Genomic DNA, 14,297 nt, shown 5'->3' with positions numbered 1-14,297 from the left:
TATAGCTAAAGCTACACCAGGCACTTGTCAGTCTTAAGATTTTGATCTCTATGTGTATATATTTTTATGTATATGGTTTTTGTTTTTTAGTCTTTTTTTTTTTTTTTTTTTTTTTTTTTTTGCGACTGAGTCTCACTGTGTTACCAGGCTGGAGCACAGTGGCGTGATCTTGGCTTACTGCAACCTCTGCCTCCCGGGTTCAAGTGATTATTCTGCCTTAGCCTCCTGAGTAGCTGGGACCATAGGCACACATTACCATGCCTGGCTAATTTTTGTCTTTTTAGTAGAGATGTGGGATTTCACCAGGTTGGCCAGGATGGTGTTGATCTCTTGACCTCGTGATTTGCCTGCCTTGGCCTCCTAAAATGCTGGGATTACAGGCATGAGCCACCGCGCCTTGCCTATATATGTGTTTTTTGAGTCAGAATCTCACTCTGCCACCCAGGCTGAAGTGCCATGGTGCGATCTTGATTCACTGCAACCTCTACCTCCCAGGTTCAATTAATTCTTTGCCTCAGCCTCCCAAGTAGCTGGTACTATAGGCACGCACAATCATGTGCTCTATTTTTTGTATTTTTAGTAGAGATAGGATTTCACCGTGTTGACCAGGCTGGTCTCGAACTCCTGACCTCAGGTGATCCACCTGTCTCGGCCTCCCAAAGTGTTGGGATTATAGGCATGAGCCACTGCACCTGGCCTGTGTTTATATTTTTTAAATTGAGGGAAACTATTTTAAGAGTAGATTAAAACAAATAATGACTCACCTAAAAGAGGATACAAAGATGTCACATCAATAACTGCCTTTCCTTGGAAAATGTAAAAAACAAACAAACTGCCCTTGTCAGTGCAGATTGAATTGAAGTTTCTTTCATTTTAGGGTCACGCTGCATTAGGTACGGGAAATATAAAAACGAACTGCTGTGAGAAACTGAAAGCTAAAATGATTATCTTTTTAGTTGATGCAAAGTGAAGGAATGAATTCTTTTAGAGTAAAAATTAACTAATGTGAAAAAAGATTTCACTGTTTGAGCGTGACTGTACCTGTAGGTAAAATTCCATGTAAGAGAACACTGGTGGTACACAGGACAATCCAGCAAAATTGTGAGTTTTTTGGGAGAACCATGTTAAATGATAAATTAAAATTTTGAATAGTTTTTATTTACTGGCATGGGAACAAGTTTTCTAGGTTTTACAGAATGTAGGGGATCTCTCTACCTTATTGCTAATGGATACAGAATAGAATGGCTTTCAGTTATTTTCAAAGTGAACTGAAGAGCCAAACTGCCCTTTTTGTTTAAAAAAAAAAAAAGCAAAGAAAATGAATCTCTGTGAATAAACAAAATAATCCCTAACTGTTCACTGGAGGGGATCTTTTTGGATCTTTTTATGGTAGAGATGAGTCCAGATGCTATTTTTTGTTGCCTTTTCTTTAGCTCCAGCAGATTTAATTCCTTTTCTCTGGTAGTTGGGTGAATTTTTAAGTCTTAAGCATCTAGTATTCTCTTTCTGTTTTAAGTTTTAATTCCCCCTCATTTGGGACTGAACCCAAAGGAGGTGGTTCTGGGCTATGTACTAGAAAATAAAGCTGAACTGTTCATGAAGAATGTCTCTTTGGTTACTACTTGAACAGTTTTATAGTGTGGGCTATATCTGACTTCTGGTTTTCTTCAAAGATAAGAAAATAGCAAATGAAGTTCTGAATATGGTTCGGGGCTGAGTGGGCTGTCGGGGAAATACAGAAGTAGAGGGAAAGTCTTTGTTTTAGTTTTTTGGTGTTTTGTGTTTTTTATTTTTATTTATTTTTTTGAGACGGAGTTTCGCTCTTATTACCCAGGCTGGAGTGCAGTGGTGCGATCTCAGCTCACCTCAACCTCCGCCTCCTGGGTTCAAGCAATTCTTCTGCCTCTGCCTCCCGAGTAGCTGTGACTACAGGTGTGCACCACCATGCCCAGCTAATTTTTGCATTTTTAGTAGAGACGGGGTTTCACCATGTTGACCAGGATGGTCTCCATCTCTTAACCTCGTGATCCACCTGCCTTGGCCTCCCAAAGTGCTGGGATTATAGGCGTGAGCCACTGCGCTCGGCCTTTTGTTGTTGTTGTTGTTGTTGTTTTTTAATAAGACAGGGTTTCACTCCATTGCTCAGGCTAGAGTGCGGTGGTGCCGTGGCTCACTGCAGCCTTTGGCTCCTGGGCTTAAGGCATCCTCCAGCCTGCTGAGTAGCTGGGACACAGGCACATGCCAGTGTGCTTAGCTAATTATGTTTATATTTTGTAGAGATAGGGTGTCTCTGTGTTTCTGTGTTCCTTAGTCTGGAGAGAGTCTTTGAAACCCTGGTTTGTTGAGAACCATTCTCTGGTATATCTTGTCTTTCATACTGTTTTAGCTAGTTGCCACTGTAGCACCCATGGCTAAACAGCTGTGATTATCTTCCTTTGACTGAGATATAGTTAACTGGAGTGGGGTTGACAGAATATAAACACTGGGATGTTGCTAGGAGCAAGAGCATGAAGGCAAACAATTATTTTCCTATTGCTTAACCTTTTTCTGTGCCAGAGTCTTCCAAAAACAACACTTGGAAAATGTGTTAAGCGGAATTGTCCATGATATTTTTAAGGATAAGTTTATTTTTCTTAAGTATATCTGTCACAAAGGAAGATAGTGAACATAAGTGCCGAACTTTTTGTTCATCATAATGTTTGGTTGGTTTGACAATTTCATTTTGAAATATCAGTCTCTTGCATTAATGTACCTATTATTTTTAGTAAGTTGTTTGTGTTGGTAGTTTCTGGCAAAGGCAAAGTGGTAGGAGAGTAAATTTTGAACTAGCTGGCTTTGAAGACTGCTGTTCTGATTATTATGTGGTGGCTGAGAGGACGTTTCCTCTTAGAGTTTCTTCAGACCCATTCTACAAGTAGCAAAATACAGCAGAGGTTGCCAGAAATTCTCTTGGAAATCCTTCATAATTACTTGGTCAACGCTTTTTTTAAAAAATAAGACAGGATTTCACCATGTTGGCCAGGCTGGTCTGGAACTCCTGACCTCAGGTGATCTGCCTGCCTCGGCCTCCCAAAGTGCTGAGATTATAGGCATGAGCCACCATGCCCAGTCTCTTGGTCAACTTTTTAAAGTGTGCATGTATGCATACTTTGCAGACTTTTGCAAAATACATGTTAATCTTTTTAGCAGTTGCTATGGTATTATACAGATTGCTTCTTAAAGGTTATTTTCCCTATTTGGCCTCCAAATAAGTTGACTTTGTAGAGTTCATGAGCCAAGACTTTGCTTGAGGGGCAGCAGGATGGGAGGGTATCTTTTTTTTTTATTTTCCCTTGAGTGTCTAGCTCAAGTCACCCAGGCTGAAGTGCGACAGCATGATCTCAGCTCACTGTGACCTCTGCCTCCTGGGTTCAAGCAATTCTCCTGCCTCAGCCTCCTGAGTAGCAGGGATTACGGACGTGTGCCACCATGTCTGGCTAGTTGTTGTATGTTTAGTGGAGATGGGTTTTTTTTTTTTTTTTTAAAACCATGTTGGCCAGGCTGGTCTGGAACTCCTGACCTCATGATCTGCCCACCTTGGCCTCCCAAAGTGCTGGGATTACAGGTGTGATCCACCGTGCCTGGCCAGGGTATCATTTGCTATATGAAATGGGGTAAAGTGTTTCTCAGATGTTTTACAATGACAGCTGGTCTCTTTATAAAGACAGAATACCTTTAGGCAAGGCGGTGTTAAGATGTATATTGTGCCGGGCGCGGTGGCTCAAGCCTGTAATCCCAGCACTTTGGGAGGCTGAGGCGGGTGGATCATGAGGTCAAGAGATCGAGACCATCCTGGTCAACATGGTGAAACCCCGTCTCTATTAAAATACAAAAAAAAATATCTGGGCATGGTGGCGCGTGCCTGTAATCCCAGCTACTCAGTAGGCTGAGGCAGGAGAATTGCCTGAACCCAGGAGGCAGAGGTTGCGGTGAGCCGAGATTGCGCCATTGCACTCCAGCCTGGGTAACAAGAGCAAAACTCCATCTCAAAAAAAAAAAAAAAAAAAGATGTATATTGTGTATACATACACTGTATGCTAATTCTACTGGGATGATTTTTCCAGGACCTCTGGAATATACTTTTTATATTCTAACCTAAGAAGACTGGATTCTGTTTTACACAATTGTCTAGTATTTTTGTATTAGCAAACATAATAAGTTGAGTTTGTATGGCATGGGCGTTTTTTTCTTCTGGCATATTATTTAATTAGAAAAGAAAGCTTTATTATTTAATTAGAAAGCTTTATTATTTAATTAGAAAAGAAATGCAGAAAAATACAAAAGATTAAATCAAATTAAACATCCTCATGTAGACTTCTACCACTTCCTTCAGTAAGTATATAGGCTCCTATTTGAACTAAAAAAAGGTAATTCTATATGCTGTTTGCTGATAGCTTGCTTTTTCTTTTATCAAGGACCTTTTTCTTTGTATACCTATGTAACTGGTAAAATGGCTACATACTGCTCCATTTATGGATACACTAGACTAGATAGTCTCCTGAGTTAGATATTGTGAGAATCCTCCTCCCCTCCTTTTATGCTGTTGACCACTTTGTCTGCACATAAATGTTTAAACAATTATTATTTTATGTTTATTTATTTATGAGTCAGAGTTTCACTCTGTTGCCCAGGCTGGAGTGCAGTGGTGTGATCTCGGCTCACTGCAACCTCTGCCTCCCACGTTCAAGCCTCCCAGATTCAAGAGATTCTCCTGCCTCAGCCTCCTGAATACCTGGGATTACAGGAGCCTGCCACCACTCCCGGCTAATTTTTGTATTTTTAATAGAGTTGGGGTTTCACCATGTTGGCCAGTATAGTCTCCAACTCCTTGCCTCAACTGATCTGCCTGCCTTGACCTCCCAACTTGCTGGGATTATAGGCCTGTGAGCCGTTGTGCTCGCCCACGTTATTTTATTTGAATAAAGGCCTAGAAGTAGAATTGCTGGGTTGAAAGAGTATGCACCAAATAAAATTTGGGTACTAAGCCAGGTGCAGTGGCTCGCGCCTGTAATACCAGTGCTTTAGGAGGCCGAGGTAGGTGAATAACTTGTGGTCACAAGTTCGAGACCAGCCTGGCCAACATGATGAAACCCCATCTCTACTAAAATTACAAAAATTAGCTGGGTATGGTGGTGCATGCCTGTAATCCCAGCTACTCAGAAGGCTAAGGCAGGAGTATCACTTGAACCTAGGAGGTGGAGGTTGCAGTGAGCTGAGATCATGCCATTGCACTCCAGCCTGGGTGACAGTGTAAGACTCTGTCTCAGAAAAACAATTAGGTACTATTGCTAAGTAGCCTTCTAGGAAGGTTACAATAGATGCGTGCTCACCAGAACTGTATGATAATAACTGAATGTTTCACCTTAACTGTCAGGGGTCAGTATATTCAGTCTTCATTATCAAAGCTTAGAGGGGGAATATAATTTATATATTTTTCATATCCATTTTATATCTAATTAAATATATGAGTTCATCAGAGCTTTGCAGAAGACCAAATGTTCCATTTCAAAGAAGTGTTTGGAAGTTGGCTTTCACTGTGAAGGAAATAATTTGGCTTATCACCCAAATTTTAGTTTATTGAGTTCCACTGCTTATGTTCACTTTGGATATACAATGTCAAATTTTGTTTTTCCTTAAGATTTTTAAAAGCATAAAATAGTTACTACTATTAATTTGGAATGGAGTCACTTCATATCCCTTCTGAAATAAGGCAGATTATGAATAAGCAAATAGAAACTATTGGGCCAATTTTGGAGTTTCTCTGTAACTACCCTGCTTGATAATTTTTGTATTCACTTATATTCAAGAATGTAGTATCTCTTTGTTTTCTCAGCAATTTATATATACATGATATGATTAGATTTGGTATCACCATTAAGGGAGAGGTAGAGAAGGGAGGTTATATAAATTGACTTCTAACTAGAATAATTGTTTGGAGGTTAAAAATGTAGGTACTTTGTAAATAAAAAAGCCCACCAAAACCAACCTAACATTTTACTTACCTGCCATTAAATTGTTTTAGATAATTAGTTTGAATAGTGGATTAGGTAAGGTTGTATTCCTGGAGCTTTTGGGGCATTTTATTCTAAGTAATTTTGTGGTCTTTGAAGTAATGTTATAAGTAGATTTAAGGCCTAATAGAGAGGTAAGTGAGTTGGTGTAGAATAGGAGCTTGGGGAAATGACATTTACTGTATTCCTAAATTTGCATAGGGAAGAGCTCTATCTTGGGAAAACATACAGTATTTTGTCAGGTTATCTTTGTTGTGAGGAAAGTAGAAGTATATGGAAAAGAATTTAAATGATAAGCAGGTGAGCTGCAAGCTGTGGGTAGTTGGGTTTGAAAGGTACATGCATGTGCCCTTGATAATTATACATACTTTGAATGATAACTGAGTTATCAGCTGTTCTCTCTGACAGACTTCATGGGAGACTGTAGGGAAGAAGAAGAATTTTGCAAAAGAAAATTCAGAAAACAAAGAGAATAGAGAGAAGAAAAGCGAGAAAGAATCAATTCGTGGACGTGGAAACAACAACCGGAAAGGAAGAGGTGGCAATCGTGGCAGAGAATGTAAGTACAGACTTTCCACTCAGTTTTTTCTCTTCTCTTCTCTCTCTTCAAGTGACTGTCTTGCCTCAGCCTCCCAATGTGTTGGGACTACAGGCGTGAGCCACTGCGCTCAGTTTTCTGTTTTTTTCTTAGGAGTTTTTGTACATTCTGAACAACTGAAAGATTAGTCCATAGCATGCCTATGATTTCGTTTCCTCAGTGCAGAATTTGTTCTAACAGTTAACACTAGAAATGAGTGGCACCTGAGTATTTTCATAGAGCCTCTTATGTGGTTTCATGTTAGCATTGACCTGGGCTGTAGGCGGGTGGTTGTGTAGTGTGTCTTATGACTGCCTTCTGTTATGAGTCAAACTTGTTCGCTAATTTTAGAATGGTGTGTGTGTGGTGAGGAAGGGGTCAGGGGTCATTTAGTTACAGACAGGTGAAGCTGTTTTTTTCTTCCATTTATGGATACTCATGGTATAGACAAGGATTAGAGTAAGAGGAAAATTGCTGAATAGGCAGGATTTCTCGTAGGCAGGTCTCATTTCCATTAGCCCTAGGTTTTCTAGGTTTTGTCACTGTTCATGCAAAACAGCCCTGCCTGCTCTGGCAATGTGTTAATGTAGTTAAGTTATGAAAGAATAAAATGTAGGCTGGGCGCGGTGGCTCAAGCCTGTAATCCTAGCACTTTGGGAGGCCGAGGCGGGTGGATCACGAGGTCGAGAGATCGAGACCAACGTGGTCAACATGGTGAAACCCCGTCTCTACTAAAAATACAAAACATTAGCTGGGCATGGTGGCGCGTGCCTGTAATCCCAGCTACTCAGGAGGCTGAGGCAGGAGAATTGCCTGAACCCAGGAGGCGGAGGTTGCAGTAAGCCGAGATCGCGCCATTGCACTCCAGCCTGGGTAACAAGAGTGAAACTCCGTCTCAAAAAAAAAAAAAAAAAAAAAAAAAAAAGAATAAAATGTAAATATTTAACATATGTCTTGCTATCTCATGTATACCACTGATATTTATTGAGCATCTGCTATGTGGTGGATACTTTTATAGGCATACAGCAATGAATAAAATCGATAAAATCTTTGCCCTTCTAAAACTTACCTTTCAGTGATGGTCAAATGTGACATAACAATAAAGAGAAAATATTTTATATTAATATTTTAATGGTGTTACGTAGAAATTATGCCATAGGGAAAAACAAAGAGAGAGGCAAATTGTGGGAAGAAGTCTGGCCAATTTAAGTGGATTGCCAAGGAAAGCCTCACTGGAATTGATGTGAGTCAACCTCTGAAAGAGGTAACGGGAGCAAGCCATGCCAATATGCTTCATAAAATTTCTGTGTTATGTAGAGCGATTAATGTCAATATAGGGATGAGAAAAAGAAAAGACTGTGTGTTGGCATCTTCTGGCTAGTATCCTAGAAAAACCCAACTTTGGTTTTTCTAAGAACTCAGTGTTTCCTTGCTAGCTATTTTGCTATTCTGTGCCTTTCCTGGCTTTGGATCTAACCAATGAGTAAATTCTGTAATGTATTATGTAGTTGCATAATGGTGGTAGTTTTTTTTTGAAACAAAAACTTCAGGAGAGGGCAAGTCCACCAAGAAGAAAGAAAAATCAGTATGTTATTTTAGTGTCTTTCCTGAATTTTCATGTGAATTAAGGAAGATGTGATTTCATTATTAAAAAAAATTTTTTTTTGAGACAAGGTCTTAGCCTAGCTGAGTGCAGTGGTGTGATCACAGCTCACTGCAGCCTTGACCTTCCTGGGCTCAGGTGATCCTTCTACCTCAGCCTCCTGAGTAGCTGGGACCACTAAGTGCATGCCATCATGACTACGCCTGGCTAATTTTTATATTTTGTATTTTTTCTGAGACGGAGTCTTGCTCACTTGCTCAGGCTGGAGTGCTGTGAGGAGATTTCAGCTCACTGCATCCTCCACCTCTTGGGTCCAAGCAATTCTCCTGCCTCAGCCTCCTGAGTAGCTGGGACTATAGGTGTGTGCTACCATGCCCAGCTAAATTTTGGGTGTTTTTTTTTTTGTTTTTTTTTTTTAATGAGATGGAGTTTCGCTCTTGTTACCCAGGCTGGAGTGCAATGGCGCGATCTTGGCTCACCACAACCTCCGCCTCCTAGGTTCAAGCAATTCTCCTGCCTCAGCCTCCCGAGCTGGGATTACAGGCAGGCGCCACAACACCCAGCTAATTTTTGTATTTTTAGTAGAGACGGGGTTTCACCATGTTGACGAGGATGGTCTCGATCTCTTGACCTCGTGATCCACACGCCTGGGCCTCCCAAAGTGCTGGGATTATAGGCGTGAGCCACTGCGCCCGGCCAATTTTATGTTTTTTTGATAGAGATGGGGTTTCTTTGTGTTAGCCAGGCTGGTCTTGAACTCCTGGCCTTAGGTGATCTGCGTGCCTCAGCCTCCCAAAGTGCTGGGATCACAGGCGTGAGCTACTGCGCCTGTCCAATTTTTGTAGTTTTTTTGTATGGTACCCAGTCTGGTCTCAAGCTCTTGGGCTCAAGAGATCGGCCCTCTCAGCTGGAAATTACCAGAATTACAAGTATAAGCCACTGTACTGTGCCTGACCTAATTCAGTTTTTAAGTCACTTTTGTTTCTGTTTTTCCTATTTCTGAACCTGTTGTTTAAATTATAGCCTATTTGGCATTCCTTCTTTGCATTTAGTAGTTGCTTGGTAAGGTTATATACAAGAGATTTGGAAATGGAAATTTATTGTTCTGCTTTTTTTCTCTTAGTTAGAGGTGAAGAAAATGGAATTGATTTCAGTCAAGTGGACAAACCTTCAGATCGTGGCAAGCGAGTCCGAGGTAGAGGTAAGCTAGAGTGAGAGAGAAGAAAATGCTTTCATTCCACGGGAACAAGCGGGCAGTTGCTTTGCTGGACTATTACTAGGGTTGGCAGTGTGCTCTGAAAGAGTGCTAGGTCATCTAATATCTGATCATTTGTTTATTGATCCTGTAAATGAACTATTTTGTATTATGTAGGTTTGAGGAAACCAAAGGGTTGTTTTTGGATGAGCTGAGAAAGCTCTTTTTATGAATAATTTAAAACTTGAAGCTCTAACCAAAAGCATTGACAAATTATAATTGTATTACATTTGGAATACAGTGCAATGGGGGTTTTTAAAACTTAATTTTAAAATACTTTATTGCTAAAAAAAAAAAAACAAAAAAAGGCTACGATCACTTGAGCCTTCAGCGACTTGTAGTCTTTTTGCTATAGGGACAGGTCTTGCCTTGATGGTAGTGGTGGTGTTTGCCAGGTTGGGGGTGGCTGTGACAATTTCTCTTTTTAAATTTTTTTAATTTTTAGCTTTTTACTGATACATAATATTTAAACACATTCTTGGGGTACATGTGGTACTTCGTTACATGCAGAGAATGTATAATTATTAAGTTGGGGTATTTAGGGTATCTATCACCATTAGCATTTATCATTTTGAAATGTATAATACGTAATTGTCAAGTGGTCACCTTACTCTACTGTTGAACATTAGAACTTACTCCTTTTTTTTGAGACAAGGTCTCATTCTGTTGCCCAGGCTGGAGTGCAGGGCACCATCTCAGCTCACTGCAACCTCCACCTCCTGGGCTCAAACAATCTTCCCACTAGGTGGGGCTACAGGTGCATGCCACCATGCCCAGCTAATTTTTGTATTTTTGGTAGAGATAGGGTTCCACCATGTTGGCCAGGTTGGTCTCGAACTCTTGGCCTCAAGTGATCCACCTGCAATCCTGCCGAAGTGGTAGGATTGCAGGCATGAGCCACCGAGGTTGGCCTAGTATTATTCCTTCTCTCTAATTGTGTTTTAACCTACCACCAATCTCATTTCATTCCCTACCCTCTGTTCCCATCACCTTCTCTGTCCCTGGTCACTATCATTCCACTGTCTACCTGCATGAGACAACTTTGTTAGCTCTTACATGAGTGAGTACCTGTGATACTTGTCTTCTGTGTCTGGTTTATTTAACATGTCTTCTAGGTCCATTCATGTTGCTCCAAAGGACATGATTTCCTTCTTTTTATGGCTGAATAGTATTCCAAAGTGCAAATATATCACTTTTTAAAATCCATTCATCTGTTGATGAACACTTAGGTTGATTCCCTATATTTGTGAATATTGTGAATAGTACTTCAGTAACTATGGGGGTGTATGTATCTCATTGGCATACTGATTTCCTTTTCTTTGTATAAATAGCCAGTAATGGGATTGCTGGATCATATGACAATTTAATTTTTTGTTTTTGATAAATCTCCATACTGTTTTTGAAAATGGCTACACCAGTTTATATTCCTACCAATAGTGTATGAAAGTTCCCTTTTTCCTGCATCTATTTAATTGATTTGGTTAATTAATTAATAAGATGGAGTGCCATGATCATAGCCCGCTGTAGTATTGAACTCCTAGGTTCAGGCAGTCTTCCTGCCTCAGCCACCTCAGTAGTTGGGTTACAAGTTATTTTTTGTCTTTTTGATAATAGCTGTTCTAACTGGCGTAAGAAGATATCTCATTGTGGTTTTCATTTGCATTTTATTGATGTTTAGTGAAGAGCATTTTTTTTTTTTTTGAGATGGAGTTTTGCTCTTGTTACCCAGGCTGGAGTGCAATGGCGGTATCTTGGCTCACCACAACCTCCGCCTCTTGAGTTCAGGCAATTCTCCTGTCTCAGCCTCCTGAGTAGCTGGGATTACAGGCACGCGCCACCATGCCCAGCTAATGTTTTGTATTTTTAGTAGAGACGGGGTTTCACCATGTTGACCAGGATGGTCTCGATCTCTTGACCTCGTGATCCACCCGCCTCAGCCTCCCAAAGTGCTGGGATTACAGGCTTGAGCCACCACGCCCGGCGTGAAGAGCATTTTTTTATATATCTTTTGGCCATTTGTATATTGTCTTTTTAGATCTTTTGTCTACTTTTTTTTTTTTTCTCTCTCTTAAGAGATGGTCTCTCTGTTCCTCAGGCTGGAGTGCAGTGGTATGATCATAACTTACTGTAACCTTGAACTGGACTCAAGTGATTCTTTCACCTCAGCCTTCTGAGCAGCTGGGGCCCACATGCCTGGCTAATTTAAAGAAAAAAATATTCTTTTAGAGTTGGAGTCTTGGAGTGATGCCTAGGTTGGTCTTAAACTCCTGTCCTCAAGCTGTCCTTCTCCCTCAGCCTCCCAAAGCTCAGGGATTAAAGGTATGAGCTACTTACTGTCCCCAAGCTGTTTACCCACTTTTTAATGCGATTATTTAATTTTTGGCTGTTGAATTGTTTCGGTTCCTTTTATGGTCTGAATATTAGTCCATTGTCAGATAGATACCACCTTGCAAATTTCTTAGACGATACTTCCTTAATGCTGAGGCTAAAATCCAGAGATCTGGGCCAGGTGTGGTGGCTCACACCTGTAATCACTTTGGGACGCAAAGGCAGGCAGATCACTTGATGTCAGTAGGTTGAGACCAGCCTGGCTAACATGATAAAACCCTGTCTCTACTAAAAATACAAAAATTAGCTGGACATGGTGGTCTGTGTTTGTGGTTCCAGCTACTTGGGAGGCTGAGGCACGAGAATCATAAGAAGTGGAGGCTGTAGTGAACTGAGAATGTGCCACTGCACTCCAGCCTGGGTGACAGAGTGAGACTCTGTCTCAAATAATAATAATAATAGTAATAAAAATCCCAAGGATTCAGTATTATTCTAGGTAAAGTTCTTGTCATATGCCACATAGTAAATTGGTAAAAACCAAGTATAATTCTGCATTCCATGAGCTGAAACCGCTTAGTATTTTTTATATTTAGGATCAGGTTTCTATAAAGTTTCAAATTTGCCATTGTCAAAGATAGAAAGATGGCAATGAAGAATGTTGGCATGTACACCCTTACTAATTTATTAGGTCTTAAATCATGAAGTACACACTTTAAGAAAAAGAAAACAGGGTAACAAAAAGAATAAAATGACTTTATTGACCAGAAAATTTTACTGTGCCTCACTGCAGAGGATGGTTGCAGTGTGAGACTAATTTTTTTTTTTTTTTTTGAGACAGAGTTTCGCTCTTGTTACCCAGGCTGGAGTGCAATGGCGCGATCTCGGCTCACTGCAACCTCCGCCTCCTGGGTTCAGGCAATTCTCCTGCCTCAGCCTCCTGAGTAGCTGGGATTACAGGCACACACCACCAAGCCCAGCTAATTTTTTGTATTTTTAGTAGAGACGGGGTTTCACCATGTTGACCAGGATGGTCTCGATCTCTTGACCTCGTGATCCACCTGCCTCAGCCTCCCAAAGTGCTGGGATTACAGGCTTGAGCCACCGTGCCCGGCCAAGACTAATCTTCTGTGTATGATTAGTCCTTACCACCCTGTTCTGGTTAAAATATCATTGCTCTGATATTCTGTTCTTAAGGTTTTAGGAATACATACTAACCCAGTTTCTCCTCTTACCGGGGAGAGGGTTTTCTTCCCGAGGATATGTGATTATTCAGATGCTTCTCCTGGCATTAATGGACATCTTAGAGAAATAGTCGAATCTTCATGACTGAGATTCCACTGCGGACTACACTGTTGAATCCTTTAATTTTGCCCTTTGACAGTAGGAATTTAGTCACAGTGTGTATTTGGATTGGTTGTTTAGAGAGACATTTAAGGATTACAAGCTGACCCATGTCATAAGTCGAACAAATTTTTTGTTATGAAAACACATTATAGGGAATAACCAGTGAGTTGGAGATTGAATATCTGCTGGGATGCGTACTGTTATTACTTTGAGAAAAAGTTGATATGTTTACCTTGGTTCTATTTAGGTTAATGAACCCAAAATCAATAAAAGTTAACAGACCATGTAAAATCACCATAGTTTTTCTTAATCACAAATAGGCTAGATAAATTCTGCAGGGGGTGTGGTATTTTATTTGACTTCATCGTGTTCTTTTTGGGACAGTATGGTGGCTGCTCATATAATTTTCTCATCAGTGTATATACCAGTGAATAGGAACAGAAGGCAAATAATCAAAAACAGTTCAACTATCTGTGTGACAAAATGGGCACTTAATTTTCCTACCAAAATCTATGATGTTTGCTTTATATAAAAGCAGCTATTGGGCCGGGCACGGTGGCTCAAGCCTGTAATCCCAGCACTTTGGGAGGCTGAGGCGGGTGTATCATGAGGTCGAGAGATCGAGACTATCCTGGTCAACATGGTGAAACCCCATCTCTACTAAAAATACAAAAAATTAGCTGGGCGTGGTGGCGCGTGCCTGTAATCCCAGCTACTCAGGAGGCTGAAGCAGGAGAATTGCCTGAACCCAGGAGGCGGAGGTTGCGGTGAGCCGAGGGGCTTCTGGCAGTTCTGCTGAGTTTTTTTTAAGAAGACTTTTCTGAAGCTTAGCCTCAGAGTTGTAAAAATAACTGCAAGGAGTGGGGCCTGTATTGGGATCTGCCAGGTATGTTATGATCACAGGGGAAGGAACAAAATTGTCTTATATCTTAACAATTGTTTTCTTCTCACCAATATCCTGAAGATAAGAAAGAGATAAGCAGAGAGAAATTTTCCATTTCATAGAGATAATGTGAATATTGCTATGATTCTGACAGTATTTTATTTATTTTTATTTTTATTTTTTATTTTATTTTATTTTATTTTTGAGATGGAGTTTCGCTCTTGTTACCCAGGCTGGAGTGCAGTGGCGCGATCTCG

At 40.6% G+C, this 14,297-nt stretch overlaps 1 protein-coding gene across 6 annotated transcripts in view; it reads left to right on the top strand.

Moving 5' to 3' along the window:
- The window catches only part of UBAP2 (ubiquitin associated protein 2), a 163,385-nt gene that overhangs the window by 78,949 nt on the left and 70,139 nt on the right, over window positions 1–14,297 (top strand). For all 6 annotated transcript variants that reach the window (XM_074394978.1, XM_074394977.1, XM_074394979.1 and 3 more), the window contains 2 exons: window positions 6,459–6,609; window positions 9,354–9,431. In XM_074394978.1, the coding sequence (XP_074251079.1) occupies window positions 6,459–6,609; window positions 9,354–9,431 (229 nt within the window). The remainder of the gene's footprint in view (window positions 1–6,458; window positions 6,610–9,353; window positions 9,432–14,297) is intronic.

This window comes from Saimiri boliviensis, chromosome 2 (genome assembly GCF_048565385.1).
Source record: "Saimiri boliviensis isolate mSaiBol1 chromosome 2, mSaiBol1.pri, whole genome shotgun sequence".
In the NCBI taxonomy this organism is placed as follows: Eukaryota; Metazoa; Chordata; class Mammalia; order Primates; family Cebidae; genus Saimiri; species Saimiri boliviensis.
This window is presented reverse-complemented; position numbering and strand designations above follow the sequence as displayed.